A 27,093-nucleotide genomic window follows, 5' to 3' on the forward strand; every position below is an offset into this window, starting at 1 on the left:
GGATGGATAAGTCCCCGGGGCCTGACGGAATAATCCCCAGGTTGCTCCACGAGGCGAGGGAAAAATTACTGAGCCTCTGGTTAGGACCTTTACGTCCTCATTGTCCATGGGAATGGTATCAGAGGATTGGAGAGAGGCGAATGTTGTCCCCTTGTTCAAAAAAGGTAGTAGGGATAGTTCGGGTAATTATAGACCAGTGACACTTACATCTGTGGTAGGAAAGCTGTTGGAAAAGATTCTCAGAGATCAGATCTATGGGCATTTAGAGTATCATGGTCTGATCCGGGACAGTCAGCATGGCTTTGTGAAGGGCAGATTGTGTCTAACAAGCCTGATAGAGCTCTTTGAGGAGGTGAGCAGGCATATAGATGAGGGTAGTGCAGTGGATGTGGTCTACATGGATTTTAGTAAGGCATTTGACAAGGTTCCACACGCTAGGCTTATTCAGAAAGTCAGAAGGCATGGGATCCAGGGAAGTTTGGCCAGGTGGATTCAGAATTGGCTTGCCTGCAGAAGGCAGAAGGTGGTGGTGGAGGGAGTACATTCAGATTGGAGGATTGTGACTAGTGGTGTCCCACAAGGACTGGTTCTGGGACCTCTACTTTTCGTGATTTTTATTAATGACCTGGATGTGGGGGTAGAAGGGTGGGTTGGCAAGTTTGCAGACAACACAAAGGTCGGTGGTGTTGTAGATAGTGTAGAGGATTGTCAAAGATTGCAGAGAGACATTGATAGGTTGCAGAAGTGGGCTGAGAAGTGGCAGATGGAGTTCAACCCGGAGAAGTGTGAGGTGTTACACTTTGGAAGGACAAACTCCAAGGCAGAGTACAAAGTAAATGGCAGGATACTTGGTAATGTGGAGGTGCAGAGGGATCTGGGGGTACATGAAAGTTGTCTCACAGGTAGATAGAGTAGTTAAGAAACCTTATGGAGTGTTAGCTTTCATAAGTTGAGGGATAGAGTTTAAGAGTCGCAGGGTAATGATGCAGCTCTATAAAACTCTGGTTAGGCCACACTTTTGAGTACTGTATCCAGTTCCGGTTGCCTCACTATAGGAAGGATGTGGAAGCATTGGAAAGGGTACAGAGGAGATTTACCAGGATGCTGCCTGGTTTAGAGAGTATGCACTATGATCAGAGATTAAGGGAGCAAGGGCTTTACTCTCCGGAGAGGAGGATGAGAGGAGACATGATAGAGGTATACAAGATATTAAGAGGAATAGATAGTGTGGACAGCCAGCGCCCCTTCCCCAGGGCACTGCTGCTCAATACAAGAGGACATGGCTTTAAAGTAAAGGGTGAGAACTTCAAGGGGGATATTAGAGGAAGGTTTTTTACTCAGAGAGTTGTTGGTGCATGGAATGCGCTGCCTGAGTCAGTGGTGGAGGCAGATACACTAGTGAAATTAAAGAGAATACTAGACAGGTATATGCAGTAATTTAAGGTAGGGGGTTATATGGGAGGCAGGGGTTAAGGGTCAGCACAGCATTGTGGGCCAAAGGGCCTGTACTGTGCTGTACTATTCTATGTCTATCTATCTACCTATAATACTCCTCACATTAAAACAGACATATCTCAAACCATCGGTCTGAGTGCATCCCTTCTCTATCACCTGCCTATCCTCCCTTTCGCACTGTCTCCAAGCTTTCTCTATTTGTGACCCAACCTCCCTTTCCTCTGTCACTGCAGTTTGGTTCCCACCCCACAGCAATTCTAGTTTAAACCTCTCCCCAATAGCCTTTGCAAACCTCTCCGCCAGGATGTTGGTCCCCCTCAGATTCAAGTGCAACCCGTCCTTTTTGTACAGGTCACACCTGCCCCAGAAGAGCTCCCAATGATCCAGAAATCCGAATCCCTGCACCCTGCTCCAATCCCTCAGCCACGCATTTATCCTCCACCTCATTCTATTACTATACTCACTGTCACGTGGCACAGGCAGTAATCCCGAGATTACTACCTTTGAGGTCCTGCTTCTCAACTTCCTTCCTAACTCCCTGTAGTCTGTTTTCAGGACCTTCTCCCTTTTCCTACCGATGTCGTTGGTACCAATATGTCCTTCCCACTTCAAGATATCATGGACACGATCAGAATCATAATATAGCGCAGAGAGAGAGTTGGGGAGTGTTACAAGTAAATACCTGGAACATAAACTGCTCCACACAACCGCCGAAAAGGCACGCCAAGCTGGGGCCCATGTGGCTGCTCTCGGCTACACTTCGGTTTGGAGAAAGTGGGAAAAAGAAAAAGAAATTGGTGAGTGTGAGGACCAGTTCTGTCAGACAGAGGAGGGTGTTGGTAGAGAATCACTTATGTTTATGAAATTTCCCACTGGACTTCTTTATTAGAAGCACAAAAGTGAATGTAATACACCCAAGCCCCTGATTTTGTACTTATTAGTGACAGGAGAATCATACAACTTCTTACGCACTCTATCAGGCATGCCAAAAAATTCAGAAACCAGTTAAAAGTCATGTTCTTGACTTTGTTTGAATACTAACATCAAGTTTATTGTTTTCATCTCTGTTCAAAATGGACATCCCTCCGAGGCTGTGCCGTCTGGACCTAGACTCTTCCATTGTAGGAAACATTCTCTCCACATCCACTCTATTCCATAAGTTTCAATGAGATTGAAACTTACTCTTCTAAACTCCAATAGGTACAGGTCCAGGCTATCATATATTCACCCTTTCATTCCCAGATCATTCTCATGAACCTCCTCTGGACCCTCTGCAATGCCAACACATCCTATTTTAGATAAGGGGTTCAAAACTGCTCACCGTACTCCAAGTTCAATTGGACCGATGCCGTATAAAGCCTCAGCATTACATCCTTGTTTTTATACTCCAGTCCTCTTGAAATGAAGGCTAATACTGCATTTGCCTTTCTTACCACCGACTCAACCTGCAAGTTACCTTTAGGGAATCCTCAATAAGGACTCTTAAGTTCCTTTGTGTTTTAGATTTCTGAATTTTCATTCCACTTAGAAAACAGTCTACCCTTTTATTTCTTCTACCACAGTGCATGACCACACACTTCCTGACACTGTATTCCATCTGCCACTTCTTTACCCAATCTGTCTACTCGATCGTTCTGAAGCATCTCTACTTCCTCAAAACTACCTGCCCCTACACCAATCTTCGTATCGTCAGCAAACTTCGCAACAAAGCCGTCATCTGAGTCATTGACATATAACATAAAAAGAAGCGGTCCCAACACAGACCCCTGTAGAACACCATTAGTCGTTGGCACCAACCAAAAAAAGTTCCCTTCATTCCCACTCTTCGCCTCTTACCAATCAATCAATCTTCTATCTATGCTAGTATCTATCCTGTAATAACATGGGCTCTTATCTTGTTATGCAGCCTCATGTGTAGCACCTTGTCAAAGGCCTGAAAATCCAAATACACAACATCCACTGACTCTCCTTTTCCTATCCTGTTTGTTATATCTTTATGAATTCACACAGATTTGTTAGGCAAGGAAACCATGCTGATTTTGGCCTAATTTATCATGTGCCTCCAAGTATTGTGAAACCTCATCCTTAATAAAGGACTCCAACATCTTCACAGCCACTGAGGTCAAGCTAAATGGCTTATAATTTCCTTTCTTCTGCCTTCCATTCTTTTTGAAGAGTGGAGAGACATTTACAATTTTCCAGTGTTCCAGAACCATTCCACAATCTATTTATTCTTGAAAGATCATAGTAATCCCTCCACAATCTCTTCAACTAACTCTTTCAGAACTGAAGGTGTAGTCCATGGTCCAGGTGACCGATCTACCTTTGGACCTTTCATCTTCCCAAGTATCTTCTCCTTAGTAATAGCAACTATACTCACTTCTGCCCCCTCATACTCTCAAATTTTTAGCATTCTATTAGTGTCTTCCACAGTGAAGACTGATGCTAAGTACATAGTAAGATTGTCCATCATTTCTTTGCCCCTGTTAGAACCTCTCCAATGTCATTTTCCGGTGGTCTGATATCAACTATTGCCCTTCTTTTACTCTTCATACACCAGTAAAACTTTTGGTATTTTCTTTTATATTTATATTATTGGCTGACTTAGCTTCATACTCCTTTCATGGTTTTTTAGTTGTCTTCTGTTGGTTTTTTTAAAACTTCTAAATTCTCTAATTTCCCACTATGTTTTGCTATATTATATGCCCCCTAATAGTCCAGGAATAGAAGGAGATAGACCTCGTGCTGGCAAGTGGAATTAGTATAGACAGGCCAAAAAGTAAGCATGTATTTGGTGAGTTGAAGGACCTGTTTCTGTCCCATACAACTTTGAGATCTTGATGCAGCAAAGACCAAAAAACAGCCCGGCTGTAGTAACGAAAACCAAGGCTGGAGGTCCAGCTGTACCTCCATCCAAACTGGTCCCTTGCAGTTAGTTACATTGGCTCTATGTGTTATATTTACAAAACAAAAGGCATATCAAATTAGATTACCCCTGCTCTCAATATTTAGCAAGTGATGGAAGGTGTCACAGATAGTGTATAAAGCCAAATTTATTCAACAATAACCTGCCAAGTGTGGCTTCTATCAGGACCACACAGCTCTAGAGCTCTTTTTATAATCTTAGGGTTAACATGGACCAAAGAACTGAATTTTAGAAACAAGATTGATTTCCGTGATATTAAGATAACATCTGAATAATCAGCGCATCAAGGAAAACTACCTAAATGAATTGAGGAGTTATCAAGGGGAAATGGTTTAAGTCACATCTTTGAAAGATAGATAATTAGGGCAGGATTTTGTCAGGACAGTATCCAACCTCAAACATCTCCAGCTGTTTCACAAATGACTTTTCTTTCATAAGGTCAGAAATGGAGATACTTGTTGATAATCAAACCCATTCACAACTTCTCAGTCCATACTAATCCAATGAACCAGACCACAGCCACATTCAGTAGGAATTAAGACAATATTCGTGTATGGGCTGAAACATGGCCAGTAAGTTCCACACTACAAAAACATCAGGCTATGAAAATGTCTTTAGTTAACTCAGAAGAACCAACAAGAGCTTGATTTATTGCTGCATCTGAGTGACGGTATTGCACTCCCTCGTCACTGCGACTTGCTGAAAGTTGTGGGGCTCAAACCCACAATCTTTTCGATCAGAGCTAAGAATGCAATTCATTAAGCCACATTTGGCTTTTGCAGGCGAATGCAGGAGCTGTGCAGAGGTTGATGTAGTTGTTGAACTTGCTCCCCACCCATCGCCCACTACAAATATTCCAAACTCAGAGTGTGGTTCAATCTGCTCAAAGAGCAAATTAAGTTCTACAGTCAAACCAGCCACTCAATCCAAGGATTTAACATTTATTCAAGATAAAGATGTGTGTAGTTGTGAAATTGGGAGGAGTGTAAACCACTTATACTAAGGGTTAGCTGATTTAACTAACTTTTATACATATATCTTTGCTGCCTACCTTTTTGCCTGCATCTATCCTTATCTTCTTCAAATATACTTTCTGAAATAGCGAAGTGGTTAAAGACTCCACTGAACAACTGCCAGATGATAGAAGTGACGTATTGAGCATCACACTGTACTGGGCAGGTTCAAGAGCAACATTTGAATAAAATGCAAGTAAACTATTCACAGCAGCTCAACTGTTAAGGCACAGCATAGTACCTGCTAGTCATTATGGCAGGGGGTATGGTGTAATATTTAAATAAGTTTGAATCAGCGAGAGAGCTTATTAGTTATAAAAAAAACCTGTCACAGCTTCACCACTTGTTACAATGGCCTTATCAATGTCACTAGTTAATCAGAAGGAAAATTAGTGAGGTTAATTTATCATTTTGAACATGTGAGGCATAGTGTACATAATTCAACAAACCCAACAATTCACAACACCACTGACAAAGCGTGCAGCTCTCTTCCCAACTTCGTTTCCAATTGTCCCACAATACATACAGCAATAGAGACTAACAAGCAGTGCTACTAAAACGGACCAACTATTGGAGAAGCTTCCTGTTACTTTATTAAACCACATATCTGTGCTGTATTTTAATCAAAATCACATGAATCAATCCAGTTCCCACAGGCCCCTTCAGCAAGAGACTTAATGCACAGGAAACTTTATCTTCTGTTACAATCCTAGCCATTGTCCCCAGTGATGCTGAAGACGAAGCTATTGCCATAGGCTCCATTCCACAGCCACCACCTCCATCCCTCACCTGTAGAAAACGGCAGTGAACCAGAGCGCTCATATGCTCAATGTCTCTCCTCCTCAATAAGCTTCCGACTACATTTCCACACCATCACTTAAACTGCAGTGTTTTATTGTATCAGTCAACTCCACCTACCTTGGGTCAGCTCATTCTGAAACCCTTAGCCATGCCTGCAATTGCTAGCCTCAACCCACTCTGGGCCAGACTCCTTCAATCTGTTCTCCAAAATTTTTGAAATTACTTCACACAACCTGTGCTCCATGTACTGCTGAGAAAATTTGCAAGAATGATGCCAGAACCTGAAGACCCGAGTTAGACGGAAAGGTTGAATAGGTTAGAACTTTACTCCCTGGAGAACATGTGAATGATAGAAGCATACAAAATTATGAGGGGTAAAGATATAATACGATAATGATGCTATTAGGGATCATTTTGGAGTTATGACAATATGGATAGCAGAATTACAGATGAACTAAATTGAGAACCAGTCTTCAGGGAAGTAAAACTTGTACACAATTTAACTTCTAACTGATACCTGTGGGGCTAGTTAAACCAATCGTGTATGTGGGCATTCTGACTACATCCCATTGAAACTATATAGTGAAACACAATAAATGAATAATCCTGCTTTTAGCACATTGTTAAAGTGTATCCCTGTCACAATGCACAGTTCAGGACAGGTCTGTTTTGACAGTCAACCTTTGATTAATTATATTATATTCATTATATTATAGTATATTAATAGGTAATTATTATATTATATTATATCACAATCCTGTTTGAGCTCCCAGGTCTTCTTCTGCTAGTCTCTTAGATTTAAACAATCGCCCTCAAAAGTAAATTGGTAGGTCGTCTTTTTTGAACTGCACTCCCAAACTATGGAGCTCAATACCTGAAACTATAAAGGATGCAGATTCAGTTAAAACTTATAAATGCCAGCTCAAAACCTATTTATTTATCCTTGCTTTCAACTAACATATTTTCATGTTTGCATTTTAGCCCATTGTACAGCACTTTGAACTGTGTTGTTTGTATGAAAAATGCTCTGTTGGTAAGTTATTATAATTGGTTCTGGCTCCACAGCCAAGAGAAACATTCTCCTTACATTCAGAAACCTTCCATTCTTGGAACCAGTCTAATAGAGATTTGCTACAGATACTTTTTTATGTAAGCAAACCAAGAGTGTACACAGTACTCCAGATGCTGTCTCACCAAGGCCCAATATAATAAACCCAATGGTTCCTTACCACAATATCCATATTCCTCTTGAAATAAAGACCAACATAGCTTTTGCTTTCCAAATTGCTTTATGATCTCTATATATTTCAGTGACTTTTATACATCCATGCTCCTTTTGAGTACCAATGTTATCCACTTGCTCACCATTAAAAATACTCTACTCTTATTTTTACACCAAAGTAAAATAACTTCACGTTTTCCACATTATCTGCCATGTTCTTACCCATTCACTTGCTTGTTCATATGACTCTTTACATCCACCTCCCTGCTCATATCCCCACTGCCTTCTGTCATTAACAAATTCAGAAATATAATATTTAGTTTCCTCAATCAAATCACTGATATATTACATGAATAGCTGGATTGCAAGTACCAATATTTGGAGTATCCCACCAGTCACAGTCCATTTATTCCCATTCTTTGCCTTCTGTCCATTAACCAATTCTCAATCCATACCAGTATGTTATTCCCCATCTGTATTGTTCTGGGGCTCTGACTTTGCTTACTACCCTTCTGGAGAGCTCTTACTGAAAACATTTCAAAAATTGAAATAATCAGAATCACTGGTTCTCCCTATCCATTCTTCTATTCAGAGCCTCAAAAAACTCCAGTAGATTAGTCAAATATTATTGTTCCTATCATAAATTCATGTTGATTCTACTCATTTCTATTCTGTTATTACATTCTTAACACTTTCCTTCCACTGACATTAGGCCAACAGGTCAGCAGCTCAGTTTTTCCTATTTTTACTTTTCTCAATATTTGCTAGCCTCTCATCGACAGGAACAATTCTAAGATATATAGAAGTTTGGAAGAAAATAATAACTTCTAGTTTCATCACCTTGTGTTGTACTTATTTCTTTTAATCTCTCATTCTCACTAGAACTTTGGCTCTCTGACAGGTTGTTCATGTCGTCTTCTGTGAGAGAGATATAAAGTATTTGTTTAATTCCTATAAATATTTGCAACTCTTTCTATTGTCACGTACCCTGTGACGGGGGTTAAGAACCAGCAGAGATGGAAAACACTTTGGAGTCTCGTATTGCCATAAACTAATAATATTTATTAGTAACTACGCAATACAGTAATATAACTGTAAATAAATCAAACAGGTTAACAATGATTGTATATAAAAGTAAGTGTGGAATATATATGTATGAAAAAACCAAGCTTCTTTAAGTCTAGGGGTAAAAAGATACAGTCTTACGATGTTGAGTAAAGTTCAGTTCAGTTCAGTTCAGTTTGTGGTATTTAGTTGAGTAGTGATGGATGGAGAGAGAGAGAGAGAGAGAGTGAGTTGAGTCTTCAGGTGAGCTGATACCGTCGATCTTCTCGTCGTCCTCCGAAATCCTTTACAAGTCACCGACTGTGACTTTAACCAGGGGGACCGGTCTTCTGTGGTGGAGCTATCACCCAGGCAAGGGTGGACACATAGACAACTCCACACCAGTCAACCCCTTCTCCTTCAAACTGGAACAGCAAGTTGGATCAATCCGCCTGATTGATCCTCCAAAACTCACTTTCTCTGCGGGCATAACAATGCTCAGTGTCCAGATCATGTGTCCTGAGGTCTGTATCATCTGACCCCCTATTTATTTCTCTGTGCTGAGCATCACCTGTCATTCAAAGAGTCCCTCCCTCCTTTGTCTGTAAAGGAGTACAAGCAGGCAACAAGTCCTTGGAAGTAACATCAACAACCTGCTGAAAATCATAACATCGAGTGTCGACCGCCTTCGGTCACCATAGCAACCTTCCAGCTGCTCGGTGCTGTCTCCAACTCCCAACTCAGTAAAAATCCAAAGTTACTTCCAATGCCTTAAAGTGACAGTCCAACTGTTCATCTTCCTCTCTCTCTCTCTCTTCAAATGCAACATATCGGTGGTAACTAACTCTGTCTCTCTCTCCTTTACAAACAAACCATCAATGATAATTGTCTCTCTCCAAACAGTTAATAGGGGTACTCCAGGATCCCCTCACACTATGATATTTGTCCTTACTAGTCTTTCCTTGTTATTTAATGAAGCTTTTGAGGTTTTTACTGTTACGTATCCCGTAACTGGGTTGCCAAACCAGCAGAAATGGATCACTCAGTTGGAGTCTGGATTACTAGAACTAAGAAAGTTTTATTAAAGAAACAAGCAACACAGTACTCTAATCAAAAGGATAATAAATGCAACAGTTCAGCAATGATAAACATACATGTGCACAGAATTAAGATAACAGGATCAATCAAGCTCTATCGTTGTCTAGGGGCAAATGACCAGTTTCAAAGTGACGCAAAGTTCAGTTCAGTTCACAGTAATCGCTGCCGTGGGAGATGGACAGTGTGGGGGAAGGAGAGAGAGCAAAATGAATGAATATTCAAAACAGCTTCCAAACACAGACCTTTGCAGTCAGCTGTCGGGCGAGTCCTTTGTGATGTCATCTGAGGTCACCGACCGTGACCCCTCCGTTTCCAGATACGATCGTTTCCCTGCGCTGAACCTGGCACCCAAGCAAGGATGGACACACACCAGGTTCCCGCCGATCGTGCCTTTCCACCCTGTGCGTTTATGGCCCGGTACTTCCCACCGACTTGTGAGAGACGCACCGCTTCCAGGGTCTTGTTACTTCGGGTGTCGTGTGTGTCCTGCCTCAGCGAACCTGCCCCTTTTTATCCCCCTGCTGGGGTATCGCCTGTCCATCACTTCAAACAGTTCAGGGTTCAAAGGGGGAGCCGCTCTTGACAGCTCTCCTTCCCCTTCATTACACATCTCCAAATGCTGCTCCATTGTTTTCCTTATCTCTCTCTCTCCTGAAGACAGGTGGCAGACCAACTGCTGATTCCACAGGACAGCTAACATCTTAATCTATGTGTATTCTTGTCACACTTCCCCCCCTTTAAGGATTTTTACCGGGGGGTAAAAAATTACAAACATGAATACATTATTTGATACACACACAAATATACATCGTTATCAGCTATTTGGCTAATACAGCGAGTTTGAAGTTGTCAACACCTGACAGACAGTCAGCCATCACATTTTCTGTTCCTTTTATATGTGTTATTAATAATCCCTTAGGCTCCAACTTAGCAAACTTCATAGTGGCCAAAAACACTGATGAATTGCGATCAATGTAACCTCTCATTTGGTTTTGTCCCGGACCACAATAACAAAGGTCGTCCCATTCTGACTTAATTTTCTCTCGCAAGGGCTTAGTAGGAGGGGGAGGGGTAGTGACCACAGAGTTATTGCAAAACTTCCTACAGTACCCCACCATCTCCAAGAGCCTTCTGAGGGCCCTCTTGTCTGTCGGGGTTGGGAGGTCAGCGATAGCCTGCACTGTAGCTTGCATCGCTGCCAGCTGCCCCTGTGTCACCACAATTCCCAGGTAAGTGACCTTCGTGTGGCCGAACCCATTTTTTTTAAGGTTCACTATCAAGCTGGCTTCAGACAGCCATATTAAATTGCCAATACACACCTCTGTGTTCGTCAGCCCTTTAGTCACTGAATTACTCATTCTATATGGATGTTGCTCACTAGGCTGACCTATTGTTACAGACACCACCCAACGTCCCAGTTCTTTGCATCGCCTCGGGACAATCAAACACACGGGTGCGAGTCGTTTAATTACTTCTCCTAAAGAGTCGCTTTGTTCGGGGATTAAGGGAGAGACCTTATCAGCAGACCTGGCCAAAACAATAGTCTTCTCCCATCTGGTCGATACCATACTCATCTTTTCAAAATGGTTTTTTTCTCTTATCGAGGGGACCCTAGCTTCATTAATTTCTGCACTAACACCGACGAGGTTTGTTAGCATATCAAAAGCCTGTGACCGTCTCAGTTCGCGTCGGTCATAATCAATAACATCCTTCCCCCTGGGCAGCCGGTAAACCTCTTTCATGGTTCCACCAACTGTTTCCTCCAGCACCGCAAAATGTCCACCGGGGGGGTACCTTGTGGGCCAGGTTAAAAACCTCATCCCCATAACTCTTTTGCACCACCCCCCATTCCTCATCTGCGGGCACGGTACTTGGTCTCCCTTGCTTCCTTAGCACTTCCTCCTCCACACAATAGCCTACTAGTTCCCTTGTCAAGTCTGTGTCAGAGAGAGCTGTCTCTGCCAAAACCATCAGCCCCTCGTCTCGCTCCTGCGCCTGCACAAATTCTTTCCTGGCTAATGCTAAGTCTGTCTCAGCTCCTCACTACCTCTTGTTTCACTACACTCCTTCTTTTCACTTTCTACCCCCTTCTCGTACAAGGTTGGCAGAAACGTCTCAGCTAAATTTACCACCGCAGCTAAATTCACTACCGCAGCCCCATGATGAACCTGTGAGTCCATGGGCGGGGCCTCAATGCTGGCAGGCTACCCTGTCAATCTCACGACTGGGAACACAATTCCCCCGGCGATGTCATTACCGAGCAAGACTTCCACACCTTTCATCGGTAATTCGGACCTCACCCCGATCGTGACTAGTCCAGAGACCAGGTTGCTTTGTAAGTGTACCTGGTGCAAAGGGACTGACTCTGTCCCTTCCCCAACACCCTTGACCTCTACCTCCCCAGTCTGGGTCTCTGAGCTAAACTCTAATACACTCTTCAGTATTAGTGACTGACACGCTCCCGTGTCTCTCCAGATCCGCACTGGAACTGGTTTTAACCCCTGCTGAGATTGTACATAATGATCCTGACCTTCCTTATCTAAGTGATACTCCAAATCATTGTGTTCCAAGCTACTTGCTTACTGCTTAGGGGGGAAAATGCGTGAAAAAACAATTCCACCAACATATGCAAAATCCAATTAGTTACAAATCTATTTCAGTATTAAAGCTAAGCCCTCGTGCTAGGTTAGCTTAAATGTCTCACTGGAAGATTGATTACACGTTGCACGCATCAGGCATGCTTTAATATAAAGAGGTGTCCTGCCTGACTTTGTGGTCATTTAATGAACACTCTGTTCTTAAAACACCATGCTCACCAATTAATATTATTTTCTAGGTCCAAAATAGGGAAATATATTCATTTGCACAAAATCAGATGCTGTCACTGTGAAGTGCAATTAAACATGAGAGCTTGTTAAAAAAATTCTTAGTACAAATAATTAAATCATTTTCTGATACCTCATTTATTTCAAGCTTCACAACGATAATGTGAAGAGTGGTTATAAGTCAACACATCCTTCCAGCAGGTCTTGCTGATGATGTTGTTATCGACAACACCTGCATTTGCCTATTTTAATCACAGCAACAAAATAGAAACTGCTCTCAGATTTGCCATTCCTATACTCCATATTTCTTGGCTTGAATGACAGTCAGAAGAGAGTTTTCTGTCAATCACAGGAATGTCCTCTAGCCATATCAAATTTGACTGAGTACTGTTTCATGGAGGAATATTGCAGTTTGCTCTCACACAGGATAGGTATCAATATCTGTTGTCTAAATGTACCTGCTTCACTACGCAGAGTCAATGTTATGTTTTTGAGAGAGTGCTGGCACCTTGATTGTTTTAAAGGTAACTACTTCCCAAGATATCTAAGATGGCATTTTTCTTTCATTCAGACCAATGGGGGCATTTAATGGGGAGGTTCCTGAACCAAACTATATGCTCTTACACTGATTTTAGTCCATAGACTAGAAAATAGTTCACAGACAAAAAGTAGTTCACATATAAAATTGGAGATCTTATGCGTTAGATTAGATAATGGTGAGTTTTTTAACATTTGGCATTGAATAGTTTCTGTGTATTCAGGGGAACAAATTCCATGCTGTCCTTTGTGCAGAACTGGTGATTTTGATACTGAATTTTACAATTACTTTTCTATTTTAGCTTTCTGGAGAGAAATTAATGCAAATTTCCCTGTCAGTTTCCTTCCCATCTGCTCCAAATCTTTTGTAAGTTCTTTTTAGTGTCACTTTCTGTATTTTCATCTGACAGGTCCCTAAGCATTCATTTCCACACCAGCAGTTCACAGCAGCTGCAGTGAGTACTCTCTACAAAGTGCACTACATTTATTCACTGGCGCTACTTCAACACCATCTCCCAAACCCACAACATCTACCACAACAGGCATGATGCTCTGGTTAAGATTTCCATTGCCATGCTGTGTGGTACTTTATTTTAGTAGTTATCTGGTAGAATGATTTGTTTTCGGCTGAAGATGAGGAGACATTTTGTTCAATTCAGGAATGTAGTGTCAGCCAATCAGGATGGCAGGATGAGGAGAAGGTTCCAGAGGGAGCTGGATGGAGAGAGAGATTTGTGATGGACAGTGATATGGTTTGTGCTCTTTTGGATGGAGCTGTGGAGCAGGGCACAAGAGAAGATGCCACAGAATGCCATTGGAAGGAGAGTCCCCATTGAAAGGAGTGCTTTATGCAGATGAATGGCTCCAAGGTGGAAGGGCCAATACTCTTGATAGAGAGCCAGTTCATTGGAGGTGGTCTCTGAGGGGAGTTCGGAATGTGGTAGGTGCTTTCCCGCAGACTGTGGGTCCAGCATTTGAGTAAAGATACATCCCCTACTACTCCAGTATCAGCTCCAATGGTCATGTGCACATTGGACTTGTTTAACTCTAATGCACCCTTTTATTTTTCTTTTCTTCTTTCTGCAACTGTTTGTTAGAGTTGACAATTTCCCCTATAATTTTATGCTGGTGTATGATCTGTGATTTCCGGGCTACCGATGACTGTGCATGGGCAGGATTTACACAGCATTCACTCAAGTCGAGGTTCCTTTAATTGGAACATCACGACTTTCCTGCTTGGTTGAACCCCAAATCATACCGACCCTAGACATACACTGCTTATGAGAGGTGGTCTCACTGCTGAGTCACGTGGCTGTAAGCAGAGTTAACTAACAAGCTGAGTTTGTATACGAGCCCTGGTGAGAGGGTCCTACTTGAAAAACACCCCAACTTGGAAATACATCACTGTTCCTTCACAGACCCTGATTAATCTTGGAGCTTCACTCCCACTACAGTTTCCCAAAAGTGGTGACAGAGGAGACAGGGAGGTGAAGAAGGCATTTGACTTGCTTGCCTTCATTGGTCAGGGCATTAAGTGCAAGAGTTGAGATGTACAAGTAATTGGTGAAACCACATTTGGAGTACTGTGCGCAGTTCTGGTCAATTCAACTTTATTCTCATCTGAACATACATATATAAAACCAAATGAAAGAATGTTCTTCCAGACCATGTTGCACACACAATACATATATCACACACATCACATAAAACAAAATAAACAAAACATTATCACAAATAAGTTTATAAAATATAATTCAACATACATGTGAAGTGCACAGCACAGACAAAATGTAAACAGTAAACAGCTCGCTGTCCCAGTGACGAATCCTCAGTGGAACCAGGTCTCACAGCCTTGGGGGCGGCAGGGTAAAAGCTGTTATCGAGCCTGGCAAACCTTGACCTGGCGCTTCTGTACTTCCTTCCTGATGGTAGTGGGATGAGTGGTAGGTATCCTTTGAGCCCTTTGTATACAATACTTCAAAGGTTCAAAGGTTTATATATTATCAAAGCATGTATCTGTATACTGCACAACTCTGAAATTTGTCTTCTCCAGATAGCCACAAAACAAAGAAAGAACATAAGTTGTTCATTGAGAACTACCAAACCCAACTCCTCCTTCACAGAAAAGAATGGTATCCTGGTCACCCATCCCCAAAACCCCCGCACAAAACGGAACAGAAAATGTCACGAATAAAGGGAAGGGAGACCAGCTATAGGAATGATATTATACAGTTAGGAAAAGTGCAAAGAAGATTCACAAGGCTATTTCTGGGTCTGGAAGACTTGCACTACAAGGAGAAACTGAATAAGCTGGGACGTCATTCCCTGGAGCACAGGAGGCTAAGATGTGACCTTACAGTGGTATATAAAATCATGGGGGCCATAAATAACGTGGATAGTCGCAGTCATTTTTTTTGCAGGGAAGGGGAGTATAAAACTAAAGGGCACAGAGTTAGGGTGAGAGGGAAAAATTTTAAGGAACACGATAGGCAACTTTTTCACAGAGAGACTGGTGAGTATATGGAACTAGCTGCAAGAGGAAATAGTAGAGGCAAGTACAATTACCACCCTCTACTAAGCAGTCAGCGTTTTTGGTTCAAGAGGAGTCTCAGCCTGAAGCGTCAACTGCTTCATTCATTTCCATGGATGCTGCCTGACTTGCTGAGTTCCTCCAGTATGTTATGTGTGTTGCTGGGGATTTCCAACACCTACAGTGTTTCGTTTTACAATGACCATGTTTCAAAGACATTTAGATGGATAAGTGGACAGAAAAAGTTTAGCAGGTTGCAGGAAAATAGAACTAGTTTGGATAGACAACTTGGTTGGGCTGAAGAGCCTGTTTCCATGCTCTGTGGACCTATAAAACATACACCCTAAAAGTCAAGTTAGAGAGAATTAAAATTTAAGTTTTAGCTTGTGAAAAATTGCAATACAGAAGTCGAAATAAATTGTGAATTAACTTATCTTCATTACACTAATTAAAAATGAAACTCTTAATCCTGCAAGCCCTGGGAAAGGGAGAACATGCTGATCAAAGAGGACAGTTGATAAATGTCTTCACTTTAAAAGCGACTACAATTTGGGCAGATATATTTGCATTTTCAAATTATCCCATGGCAATACTTAAATATGATTAGAGAGTCTTACTTGTATCTTTGTCAACACTGCTGCCTTAATCAACGTGACAAAATAGATTATGATGTTATTCGTTCATTAGCTCTCTGATGAAGATCACTATCTACAAATTGACTGTTGCACTGTAACGATGCTCTTTTATAGCTGGATTATAGCTATACTTTATTGTTTCCACAGAATCCAGTGTATTATGCAGTCATACAGCAAGTATGCAGGCCATTCACACTGAACAGTGAGTGCCTATCTTTTTATATTCCAGTTCATTCCATCCCATTCTAATACTGTCTGCAGCCTTCTGAGCTGAGATGATTGTGTAGATACTTCAGGATTATTGGTATCTCTGTTCCCATTACCTTCTCCAGAAGTGCATTTCAAGTGCTTGCTGCTCTCTGGATGAGAGAGCCCACTCCACCACCCTTCAGATCCCTCCTAAATCTCCTATCGCTTAATCTATGTCCTTTTGTGTAATTCACCTATGATAAAGGGAAAAAACTTCTGCAGCCTACCCTATCTAATACCCTTCAAATTTTATATAGCTTTGTCAATTCTCATCCTCCTCTTGTCCTCCTCTGCTCCTGGGAGAACAGACCCAGCATCTCCAAACTGTCATGATGACTGAAGCTCCCCATCCCAGGCAACATCCATAGTCATTCTTTATTGATGCCAGGGGAAATTGGTTTTCATTACAGTTGCACCATAAATAATAAATAGTAATATAACCATACATAGTTAAATAGTAATATGTAAATTATGCCAGGAAATAAGTCCAGGACCAGCCTATTGGCTCAGGGTGTCTGACCCTCCAAGGGAGGAGTTGTAAAGTTTGATGGCCACAGGCAGGAATGACTTCCTATGACGCTCTGTATTGCATCTCGGTGGAATGAGTCTCTGGCTGAATGTACTCCTGTGCCCAACCAGTACATTATGTAGTGGATGGGAGACATTGTCCAAGATGGCATGCAACTTGGACAGTATCTTCTTTTCAGACACCACCGTGAGAGAGTCCATTTCCATCCCCACAACATCACTGGCCTTACGAATGAGTTTATTGATTCTGTTGGTGTCTGCTACCCTCAGCCTGCTGCCCCAGCACACAACAGCAAACATGATAGCACTGGCCACCACAGACTCGTAGAACATCCTCAGCATCGTCCGGCAGATGTTAAAGGACCTCAGTCTCCTCAGGAAATACAGACAGTTCTGACCCTTCTTGTAGACAGCCTCAGTGTTCTTTGACCAGTCCAGTTTATTGTCAATTCGTATCCCCAGGTATTTGTAATCCTCCACCATGTCCACATTGACCCCCTGGATGGAAACAGGGGTCACCGGTGCCTTAGCTCTCCTCAGGTCTGCCACCAGCTCCTTAGTCTTTTTCACATTAAGCTGCAGATAATTCTGCTCACACCATGTGGCAAAGTTTCCTACTGTAACCCTGTACTCAACCTCATCTCCCTTGCTGATGCATCCAACTATGGCAGAGTCATCCGAAAACTTCTGAAGATGAAAAGCCTCTGTGCAGTAGTTGAAGTCCGAGGTGTAAATGGTGAAGAGAAAGGGAGACAAGACAGTCCCCTGTGGAGCCCCAGTGCTGCTGATCACTGCAAGCACAGGTACTGTGGTCTGCCAGTCAGGTAATCAAGAATCCACGACACCAGGGAAGCATTCACCTGCATTGCTGTCAGCTTCTCCCCCAGCAGAGCAGGGCAGATGGTGTTGAACGCACTGGAGAAGTCAAAAAACATGACCCTCACAGTGCTCGCTGGCATGTCCAGGTGGGCGTAGACACGGTTCAGCAAGTAGACGATGGCATCCTCAACTCCAATGCTATTTTTAGTAAAGAACTAAATGGTCGGACAAATGGTTTATAACAGCGGTCCCCAACCTTTTTTGTATTGCGGACCGGTTTACTATCGACAATATTGTTGCAGACCGGCTGACCGGGGGTGGGGGGGGGGTAGGGTTGCCAACGGCCAAGAGTAGCCGTCAAATACGTTGTGTTTACCCAGCGAAAGACTACAATGACCATGAAGCCTTGCGCGGCCACCAGTGCTCGTCTACCTACCGGTTTTTTCCCCATTCTGTTCGGTGGGGGGGGTGTTAATCACGACTGGAATATCGGTGATCAGTGGCTAAGCACTCAATTTCGTTTCTAAATGGGTTTATCTAACGAATTTAATATTAAACACACAGCACATATTTTCCCTGTATGAACATATAAAATCATTGCAACATACCAATATCGCTGAATCAGTGGGAGCCCTGGGCTTGTTTTCCTGCAACAAGTCGGTGCCATCGAAGGGTGATGGGAGACAGTGATACTCGAAGGGGTTCCTTATGTCCAGTCTATTCCGCAATTTAGCTTTCGTTGCAATTCATTGCAGAAAACTCCGCTTCGCAGCGATATGATGTTGGAAATGGAAGCAACGTTTTCAGTGCTTACATGGCTATCTCAGGATATTTAGCCTTGACTTTGATCCAGAATGCCGGCAGAGATGTTATGTCAAACATACTTTTCAGCCCGCCGTCATTTGCAAGCTCGAGGAGTTCTGTCTGTCTGTCTGTATCTTGTTTTACGGCGGTTGGCATCCAGCTTAATGGTGCATTACCGCCACCTTCTGCTCCGGAATGTGCACTTAGACATATATTCTAAATCCCTTCACCCAATCTCGCTCGCTCGCTCACACACACACACACACACACACACACACACTTTACTCTCCCATCTTTGACCATCCTAGTGCCCTATTCCTGTTTATCCGTCATATCCTATAAAAAACCCCTGTACCCCTTAAGAACGCTAAAAATACCCGGACCTGTGCTCTCTCACCCATGCCCAGCAACCCTTTTAATGCGAATTCCTGCACCCCCAACTCCCTTAGTTTAATTCTCATCATCTCTCTCTGTATCCCATACTTACTGCAACACAAAACTATATGTTCTACTGACTCCTCTTCCTGACATTCCTCACACAATCCTGTCTGGTGTTTCCCTATCATTTTCAATGTTTTTAATGCACAATGCCCCAGCCTTAGCCTAGTCCACACAGTTTCCTCTCTTCTGTTTCCACTACCTACCCTAGTACCTGCAACACTCTTTTGCATTTGATATAAATGCCTCCCTTTCCCCTCCCTGTCCCATCTTTCTTGCCACATTCGGTTGACTTTTTCCCAGATCACACACTTAACCTCTGCTTTACTGATACTAATGTGCATTTCCACATTTTCTTTCTTTAACACCCTCTTTGCCAACTCATCCACCCTGTCATTCCCCTTCACCCCTACATGTGCTGGAACCCATAGAAATTTTATCTGACCTCCCTGATTTGCAATTCTTGTAACTAACTGAAGGACTTCATAAAGTTTATCTTGCCGACTGTTTGTGTGAAAAGACCTTAAACTTGCTAGAACTGAGGATGAATGTGAACATATCAATGCTTTGGCTTGTCTGGCTTTCTGCACCCATTGCAATGCAACCAACACTGCCAGCATCTCCACTGTATACACCCCTAACTTATTAGATGTCCCTCTGCTGATTCCAATTTCTTTTGCTGGTATTACCACCCCAAACCCTGTCACTCCTGTTTCAGGTTCCTTCGCACCATCCATATAAATGTGAGTATAATCGCTATACTTTTCCATCACATGACAGTTAAATGCATTTACCAAATCTGTTTTATATCTTTCTTTCCTTTTTACCTCTAACAAATGCCAGTCTATGTCAGGCCATACAAGCTTCCATGGAGCCACAACCGGATAAACTACTGAAGGACTTATCCTTAGATTAAACACTCCACATTCTTTTGTGATATCATTCCCTACCCGACTAAAGGTGTCCCTCTGAAACCTCCCATTTTCCCAGCACTCCTGCAATACTCCTTTAGTAGGGTGAGAATCATTGTGCCCTTGCAAGTTAGCCCAGTAATTTGCCATCAGTTGCATCCTTCTTAGTTCCAAAGGCATTATTCCCATTTCTACCTGTAGGGCTGACACTGGTGACGTTTTAAAAGCCCCACTGCACACTCTCAAGGCCTGAGCCTGAATCACATCCAGTTTCCTTATAAGAGACTTAGCTGTTGATCCATATACTATATTTCCATAGTCCAACACAGATCTCACTAAAGCCACATACATTCTCTTCAAAGCTGAACAACTTGCTCCCCATTCCCTACCAGTCAAACATCTCATCACATTTATTACTTTTTTACATTTCTCCTCAACTTTCCTGATATGGTCTGCCCATGTTAATCGTGAATCAAATATAACTCCCAGAAATTTAAATGATGCAACCCTTTCTAATTCAACCCCATACATCCTTAACTTCTTCCCTACCTCAACTCTTTTCCTGGTAAAAAATACAGTTTTGAGTTTTATCTACTGAAAATCTACATCCCCAATCATAACCCCACTCCACCACTTCATCAATTGCTTCTTGTAGTTTCCTGATTATATAGCCCATGTTCCTGCCTCTTTTCCACAAGGCCCCATCATCCGCAAACAGTGACCTACCTATATCCACTGGTACCTTTGTGAAGATATCATTGATCATAATGATGAAAAGTAACGGGCTAATCACACTACCTTGAGGTGTGCCATTTTCCACTATGTACCGTTTTGATAATTCTGATCCAATCCAAACTTTAATTTTTCTACCAAACAAAAAATCTTTAATCCAATTAAAAACTCTCCCACCAACCCCCATCTTGTGCAGTTTAATTAATAATCCTTCCTTCCACATCATATCATAGGCTTTTTCAATGTCAAAGAACACTGCCACGACTGACTCTCTATTTGCCTGGGCCTTCCTTATTTCAGTCTCTAACATTAATTCTGAGTCCATGGAATTCCTTCCCTTTCTAAAACCATTCTGATAACTTGCCAGCATTCCCCTTTTCTCAAGCTCATACGATAACATTTATGTTATCATCCTTTCCATTATCTTACATATACTTGATGTTAATGCAATTGGTCTGTAGCTAGTGGGTTTTGACGGATCTTTGCCAGGCTTCCTTATTGGAATTACTACTGCTTCTTTCCATGCACTTGGTAATCTTCCCTCCTCCCACACTCTGTTATAAAAATGCAGCAACTTCAAGAGCACTCCTTCTCCTAGATTTTTTAGCATCACAGACCATATCAGATCTTTCCCTGGGGAAGTTGGTCTCGATCCCTTTATTGCTCTCACCATTTCTGCTAATGTAAATGGATCATCAATTATATCATCTGTACCTTCCCTCCTGTTTAACACACCTGAGTGTTGGCTCATTATTCTTTCCCTTCTCCTTCTCCCTTCTTCAGACAAATTTTCTGAACTGTGTGTCAGTACAAATGACTCGGCCATGATCTCAGCCTTATCCCTACTGGAGACTGCAGTTTCCGCCTCAGATATCATTACTGGATATTCCCATTCCCTTCTATCTCCTCCCATCCTCTTAATCATTCCCCATATCTCTCCCACAGGTGTTGTTCTTCCTATCTTGTCGCAAAAACTCCTCCAACTTGCCCTTTTAGCTTGACGTATAGTTCTTCTCACCACTGCCTGTGCTGTCTTATATTGAACCAAATGCTGCATATTATGGGTTCTTTTAACTAGCCTGAATGCTCTATTTCTGTTTTTTACAGCCTGACAACATTCCTCTGTCCACCATGGTACCAGTTTCCTATTCATCCTATTTTTACTCCTGGGTATATATCCTTCTGCTGCCATAATAATTGCTGAAATCACCTGACTGTTTACTTCATCTACATTTCCAGAAATATCAATCTTTGTCAATCCTTCTTCACTCAACTTCTGGAACTTACCCCAATCTGCTTTTCCAAACACCCACTTTGGGATTCCGCCACCTGGTCTTACTTCAACTCTTTCACCCACTGAACACAAAACTGGGTAGTGATCACTGCCTACTGTTGAAGCAGTCCAAACTCCCCAGTTACTAATGCCAGCCAAGGTATTAGACACTAACGTAACATCTAACACTGACTCAGTTCCTGTTGTTATATCTATCCTTGTGCCGCTACCATCATTCATACACACTAAATCCCTTTCTTCCATCAAATCTTCAATTACCTTTCTATTTGGATCTGTAATCTGATCCCCCCATATTGTGCTATGAGCATTGAAATCTGCACACCACACTACCTTATGTCTGTTTTGTCCTTGTATCTTTAATACGCTGTCCAAATCCAACCTTTTACATGGATTGTAGTAGTTAATTATAACCACTCCCTCCCCTCTCTCCCACACTTCCACCACTATGTATTCCTGATCATCTCCTTTTTCCAGTACCCTATATGGTATACCTTGCTTGATTAACATAGCACAACCCCCTCCTCCCCCTAGACTTCTATCTTTCCTTATCATTGTATACCCATATACCAAAAAGTCTAAAGTTGGTTTCAACCAAGTTTCCTGAATACACACTACATCCGGTTTTACCACCATTTCTTTAATAAAGTGCTTGAATTCCCGGCTATTGGCCATTAAGCTCCTTGCATTCCATTGTAAAAGAATCACCATAATTAGTATTAACCAACACATGACACTTCCTGGCTTGACTGATTAGTGAGGTTCTCCCTCATTTCCTCCCATGTGAGTCCTACTAACTCTAAATGGTTTACTGCTGCTTTTACCACCAGCTGAATTTTGTCACTTTTTGACTTTACCTCAGCCGTACTATTAATCACTCCTGCAATGAATGTTACTAGAGCCTTTTTGTCTACATAAATCCTGTCATTTGTTCTTTGTTGCATCTCTCATATCCCTATTGCTCCCTGTTCATTAGGAGCATTATTCTGTTCTCTTGACATTCTTACAGCTTCTGCATAAGTGATCTTTCTTTTCACTCTTATTTCTTGAATTTTATTCTCCCGTCTCACAACCTCACACCCACTATATGCAACATTATGAGCTCCTCCACAATTGCAGCATTTTGGTTGAACTCCTGTTCCACATTTTCCATATTCATGATCACCCCCACATCTAGCACATCTCCTGTGCCTTTTACAGTTCGTAGCTATGTGTCCAAACCTTTGACAATTATAGCGCCTCAGTGGCTTTGGCACATACACCTTTACTGGGTAACTCATGAAACCCAGGAACACCTTCCTTGGCACTCTTTCTTCTTCAAATTCAATCAATACTGATTCACTTTCCTTTTTCACTCCCTCCTTTGTTGCTTTCAGTCTTTGAACATTCATTACTTTCCCTCCTTTGATTTTCCTCTTTAACACTTCCATATCTATACTCATTGGTACCCCCGTGATCACTCCTTTGCAACCACTATTTTGTGCTCCCACCATCCCAGTGTATTCCACCTTGCATTTTCCTATCTCTTTTAGCTTGAGTGCTTTCTCAAGTTGTTCCTCATTCGCACATCTTACCAATAAGTTGCCATCATTAAGGACTTTTGCAAATACTATTTCCCCTATCTTATTTGCCAGAGTTGTTGTTAGCACAAATGGGTTAAATTTCTTCATATGTCCCTGAGCCTTCTCATTAAACCTAATTATGACAACACCTCCTCTCTGAGCTTGTTCATCTTCCTCACTTTCAGAGCTTTCTCCACTATCATTTCTTATTCTTTTATTCCCTTTGTCTTGGTTTTTATTCATCCGACCCCTCACTACCTCCTCATCCCCTTTATTCCTCCCTTCACAATAATCCACCTCTCCCCAGCTGCCTACCTCTGATCCCAAGTCCCTATCCCGCTCCTTCTCCATTTTCTTTCCCTCAACCCCCCCTCTTATCTTGTCTGCCATTACTGGACCCACACGACCCCCTCCCAGCAATTTCTGTTCCTTCCCCACTCTCTTTCCCTCAACAGGTTCCAAACCACAAGCAAAACACAGCCAGCTTCCAGCAACCCCGCAACCCCCAAACACCTTCCAAATGGCCGCTCGAGGAGTTGATCTCCTTCCTGCGCTGAAATGGATGACGCGCGGGTAATGACCTCGCGTGTGTTCGAGCTCAACAGTGCGCGTGACAGGGAATGAGGAAAGGTGCAGCTGACTCCTATCGCCAAATCATTTTGTTTCTTCGTGGCCCAGTAGCGCATGCTTTGTGGCCTGGTGGTTGCAGACATCTGGTTTATAATATTGGAGCTAACCTCCATGATCTTGCATTCAATGCCTTGATTAATGAAGGCCAGCACCCCAAATGCATTCTTAACCACGTTATTTATCCATAATGCTATCTTCCAGGCCAGTCCGTTCCTCAATATTCTCTTGGAACTTCCATGGTGTATATCCTAGCCTCATCAGTACTCCTGAAAGGCAACACCTCACTTTTAGCTCCATCTGCTAATTCCTAGCCCATCTGATCGACAATTCAAATTCAAGTTTAATTATTATTCAACCATACATGAATACCCATGAATATTGTCTAATGAAACAGGGTTACCCCAAGGTCACATGCAAAATACAGTACCAACAGTCATACATAGCACAAGTCACATATAGTAAATATAAAATAGCAAGCACATATCAGATAGCAGTAAAATACAGTCACACAAAAGATATATCGTCCAAGTCCCTGAGTCCATAAATATTGCAGCAGTCTGGCGTTGAAGACAATAGTTTGTCTTCTGCCAAGTGAACACTGGGGGACAGCACCAACTTCAGCATGGATGTTACACCACAGCACCTCTGGAACTCCGGTGGAGTGCCTGACACTGATGCTTCCCCCTGGGCGGCTGCTAACAGACAGCACTGCAGTGTGAAGCCTAGTCCTCCCTATAACCAAGGCCATGAAGCTCTCCTGCCATCCGCCAATAATCCAGTGAACTAAATTTGCAACATTCCACATCACCAATGTCTATCAGGGTTTTGCAATCACAAGAAAAGTGACCTTGACGATCGCTCACTGTTTGATTGCACACCTCCTTCATGCATCAGCACCCCTCTGTTGCAGGCAGTATCACAGTCCACAACAAGTCCAACTCCTTCAGTTTCTCTGCCAAGAAGCAACTCTCTGATGGGGTAGACCTGCAGTTCTTTAAGTTCTGAATGTCCAGCAGGGTTTTGCGATCATAAAAAATATGTTTAAAAAAGATAATAACATCTTTGGTTGACCTCGTAGAAGCTGCTGCGCCTATGGAGAATGTCATCTTACCAGAAATCCCAGTAGCCTAAAACTACCATCCAAACTGTCAACATCTCTACAAATATTCATGTCATTTGCAAACAATGATCTTGCCCCTATATTCACTTTGAAATCATTCAAATATATTACAAACAGCAAGGGTCCCAGCACTGGTCCTTGAGAAACTTCACAAGTCATGGGCAGCTGATCACAATGATCTTCTTCCATCACTCTCTATCACATCTTGCCAGGACAAGTTTGGATCCATTTTGTCTTGGATCCCATGGGCAGGTAAAAAGGCAGCAGTACATTATCCACTTTAACCCCAGTCCCTTGATCCTATTTATTTTTTAGAGAAAAAAAACAAGCAGGGCTTTTTTTATGACAGTGGCACAGTTCTTCGAGCATGTCATGTCTAACTATGTGATTAGGTCTATGTTTAATTATAACCTAAGCCTACTGTACATCATTGCACTTTAATAGTGCTGATGGGATGATAAGCAAAGTTACGTTTATTGTCCATTACTGACAACCCTGAGCCATTTGTAGTATGCTTTATAAACTGGGTAGGGAATTATAGAACATTAGCATTCGACAAAAGATCGGTGGTGTCGAATGTAAAGAAGCTATTGTACCCATAATAATTGTTCAATATGGTATCTTGGTAGTAGAGACTGCAGGGAAGGGAGATATTACCAAAGTATTTTGCTGCTTGATGAATCTGATAAATACTATCCTGTTTTACGGGGAATCTGATGGGGGATCTCCTTCACTCAGGTGCTGCAGCGAGTGTGGAATGAGCTGCCAGCATAAATGGTAGATGCAGATTTAATTGTAATATTTAAGAGAAGTTTGGATAGGTACACGGATGTGAGGCGTATGGAAGGCAAGGTGCAAGTAGATGGGGCTAAGCAGAACACCAGCTCAGCATGGACTAAATGGGCCAAAGGGCCATTTTCTGTGTTGTAGTGCTCTGTGCCTATATGACACCCTGGAACACTGGTGTTTCAATAATAGAGTGGGTAAATACCGAGCTCAGCAGTTTCAGAGATACTCGAACCACCCAGTCTAGTACTAACAATTATTCTACGATCAAAGTCACTTAGATCATATTCTCATTCTCATGTTTGGTCTGAACAACAACTAAACCTCTTAACCATGTCTGTATGCTTTTACACATTTAGTTGTTGATACATGACTGGTGGATTGGATATTTGCATTAACGAGGTGTACAGGTGTACCTAATAATCTGGCCATATTAGGTTAATATACGGCTAAGATATAGTTTCCCATGCTTTTCTTTCATCCCTATTTCATTACAACCCTCTCTTTTTTTCCGCAAAATATTCCTTGAATGCTGCATTACTGGAAACCTACTCACTCCCACACTCTTCACTCTAGTCCATTGTGACCATTCCTTGTTGGACCTTTGCCCTTCTGTTTAAAAAGAAGACCAGATATTAAATATGAGAAAGTGTGCAGATGCTGGAAATCCAAAGCAACACAAACAAAATGCTGGAGGAACTCAGCAGGTCAGGAAGCATCTGTGGAAATGAATAAGCAGTCAACGTTTCAGGACGAGATCTTCCTTTAGGACTGGAAAAAAAGCAGGAAAACACCAGAATAACAAGGTGGTGCGGTTTGGGGTGGGGTGGGGTGGAGAGGGAGGCTAGCTAGAAGGTGATAGGTGAAGCCAGGCGCATGGGAAAAGTAAAGGGCTGGCAGAGAAGGAATCTGATATGAGAGGAAAGTGGACCATTAGAGAAAGGGAAGGAGAAGGGGACCCAGGGGGAGATGAAAGGCAGGTGAGAAGATGTAAAATGTCAAGGTGGGGAAAAGAAAAAGAGGGGAGAGGGAGGGATTTTTTTTAATCGAAGGAAGAAGTCAATATTCATGCCATCAATCTGGAGGCTACCCAGAGGGAATATAAGGTGTTGCTCCTCCACCATGAGGGTGGCCTTA

At 42.3% G+C, this 27,093-nt stretch overlaps 1 protein-coding gene across 1 annotated transcript in view; it reads left to right on the forward strand.

Annotated features, from left to right (window-relative positions):
* LOC140198691 (uncharacterized) overlaps window positions 1-27,093 on the forward strand; it is an 89,893-nt gene that overhangs the window by 22,466 nt on the left and 40,334 nt on the right. Inside the window, exon 5 of the mRNA XM_072259708.1 lies at window positions 16,234-16,288. Within this exon, the coding sequence (XP_072115809.1) occupies window positions 16,234-16,288 (55 nt within the window). The remainder of the gene's footprint in view (window positions 1-16,233; window positions 16,289-27,093) is intronic.

This window comes from Mobula birostris, chromosome 6, assembly GCF_030028105.1.
Source record: "Mobula birostris isolate sMobBir1 chromosome 6, sMobBir1.hap1, whole genome shotgun sequence".
In the NCBI taxonomy this organism is placed as follows: domain Eukaryota; kingdom Metazoa; phylum Chordata; class Chondrichthyes; order Myliobatiformes; family Myliobatidae; genus Mobula; species Mobula birostris.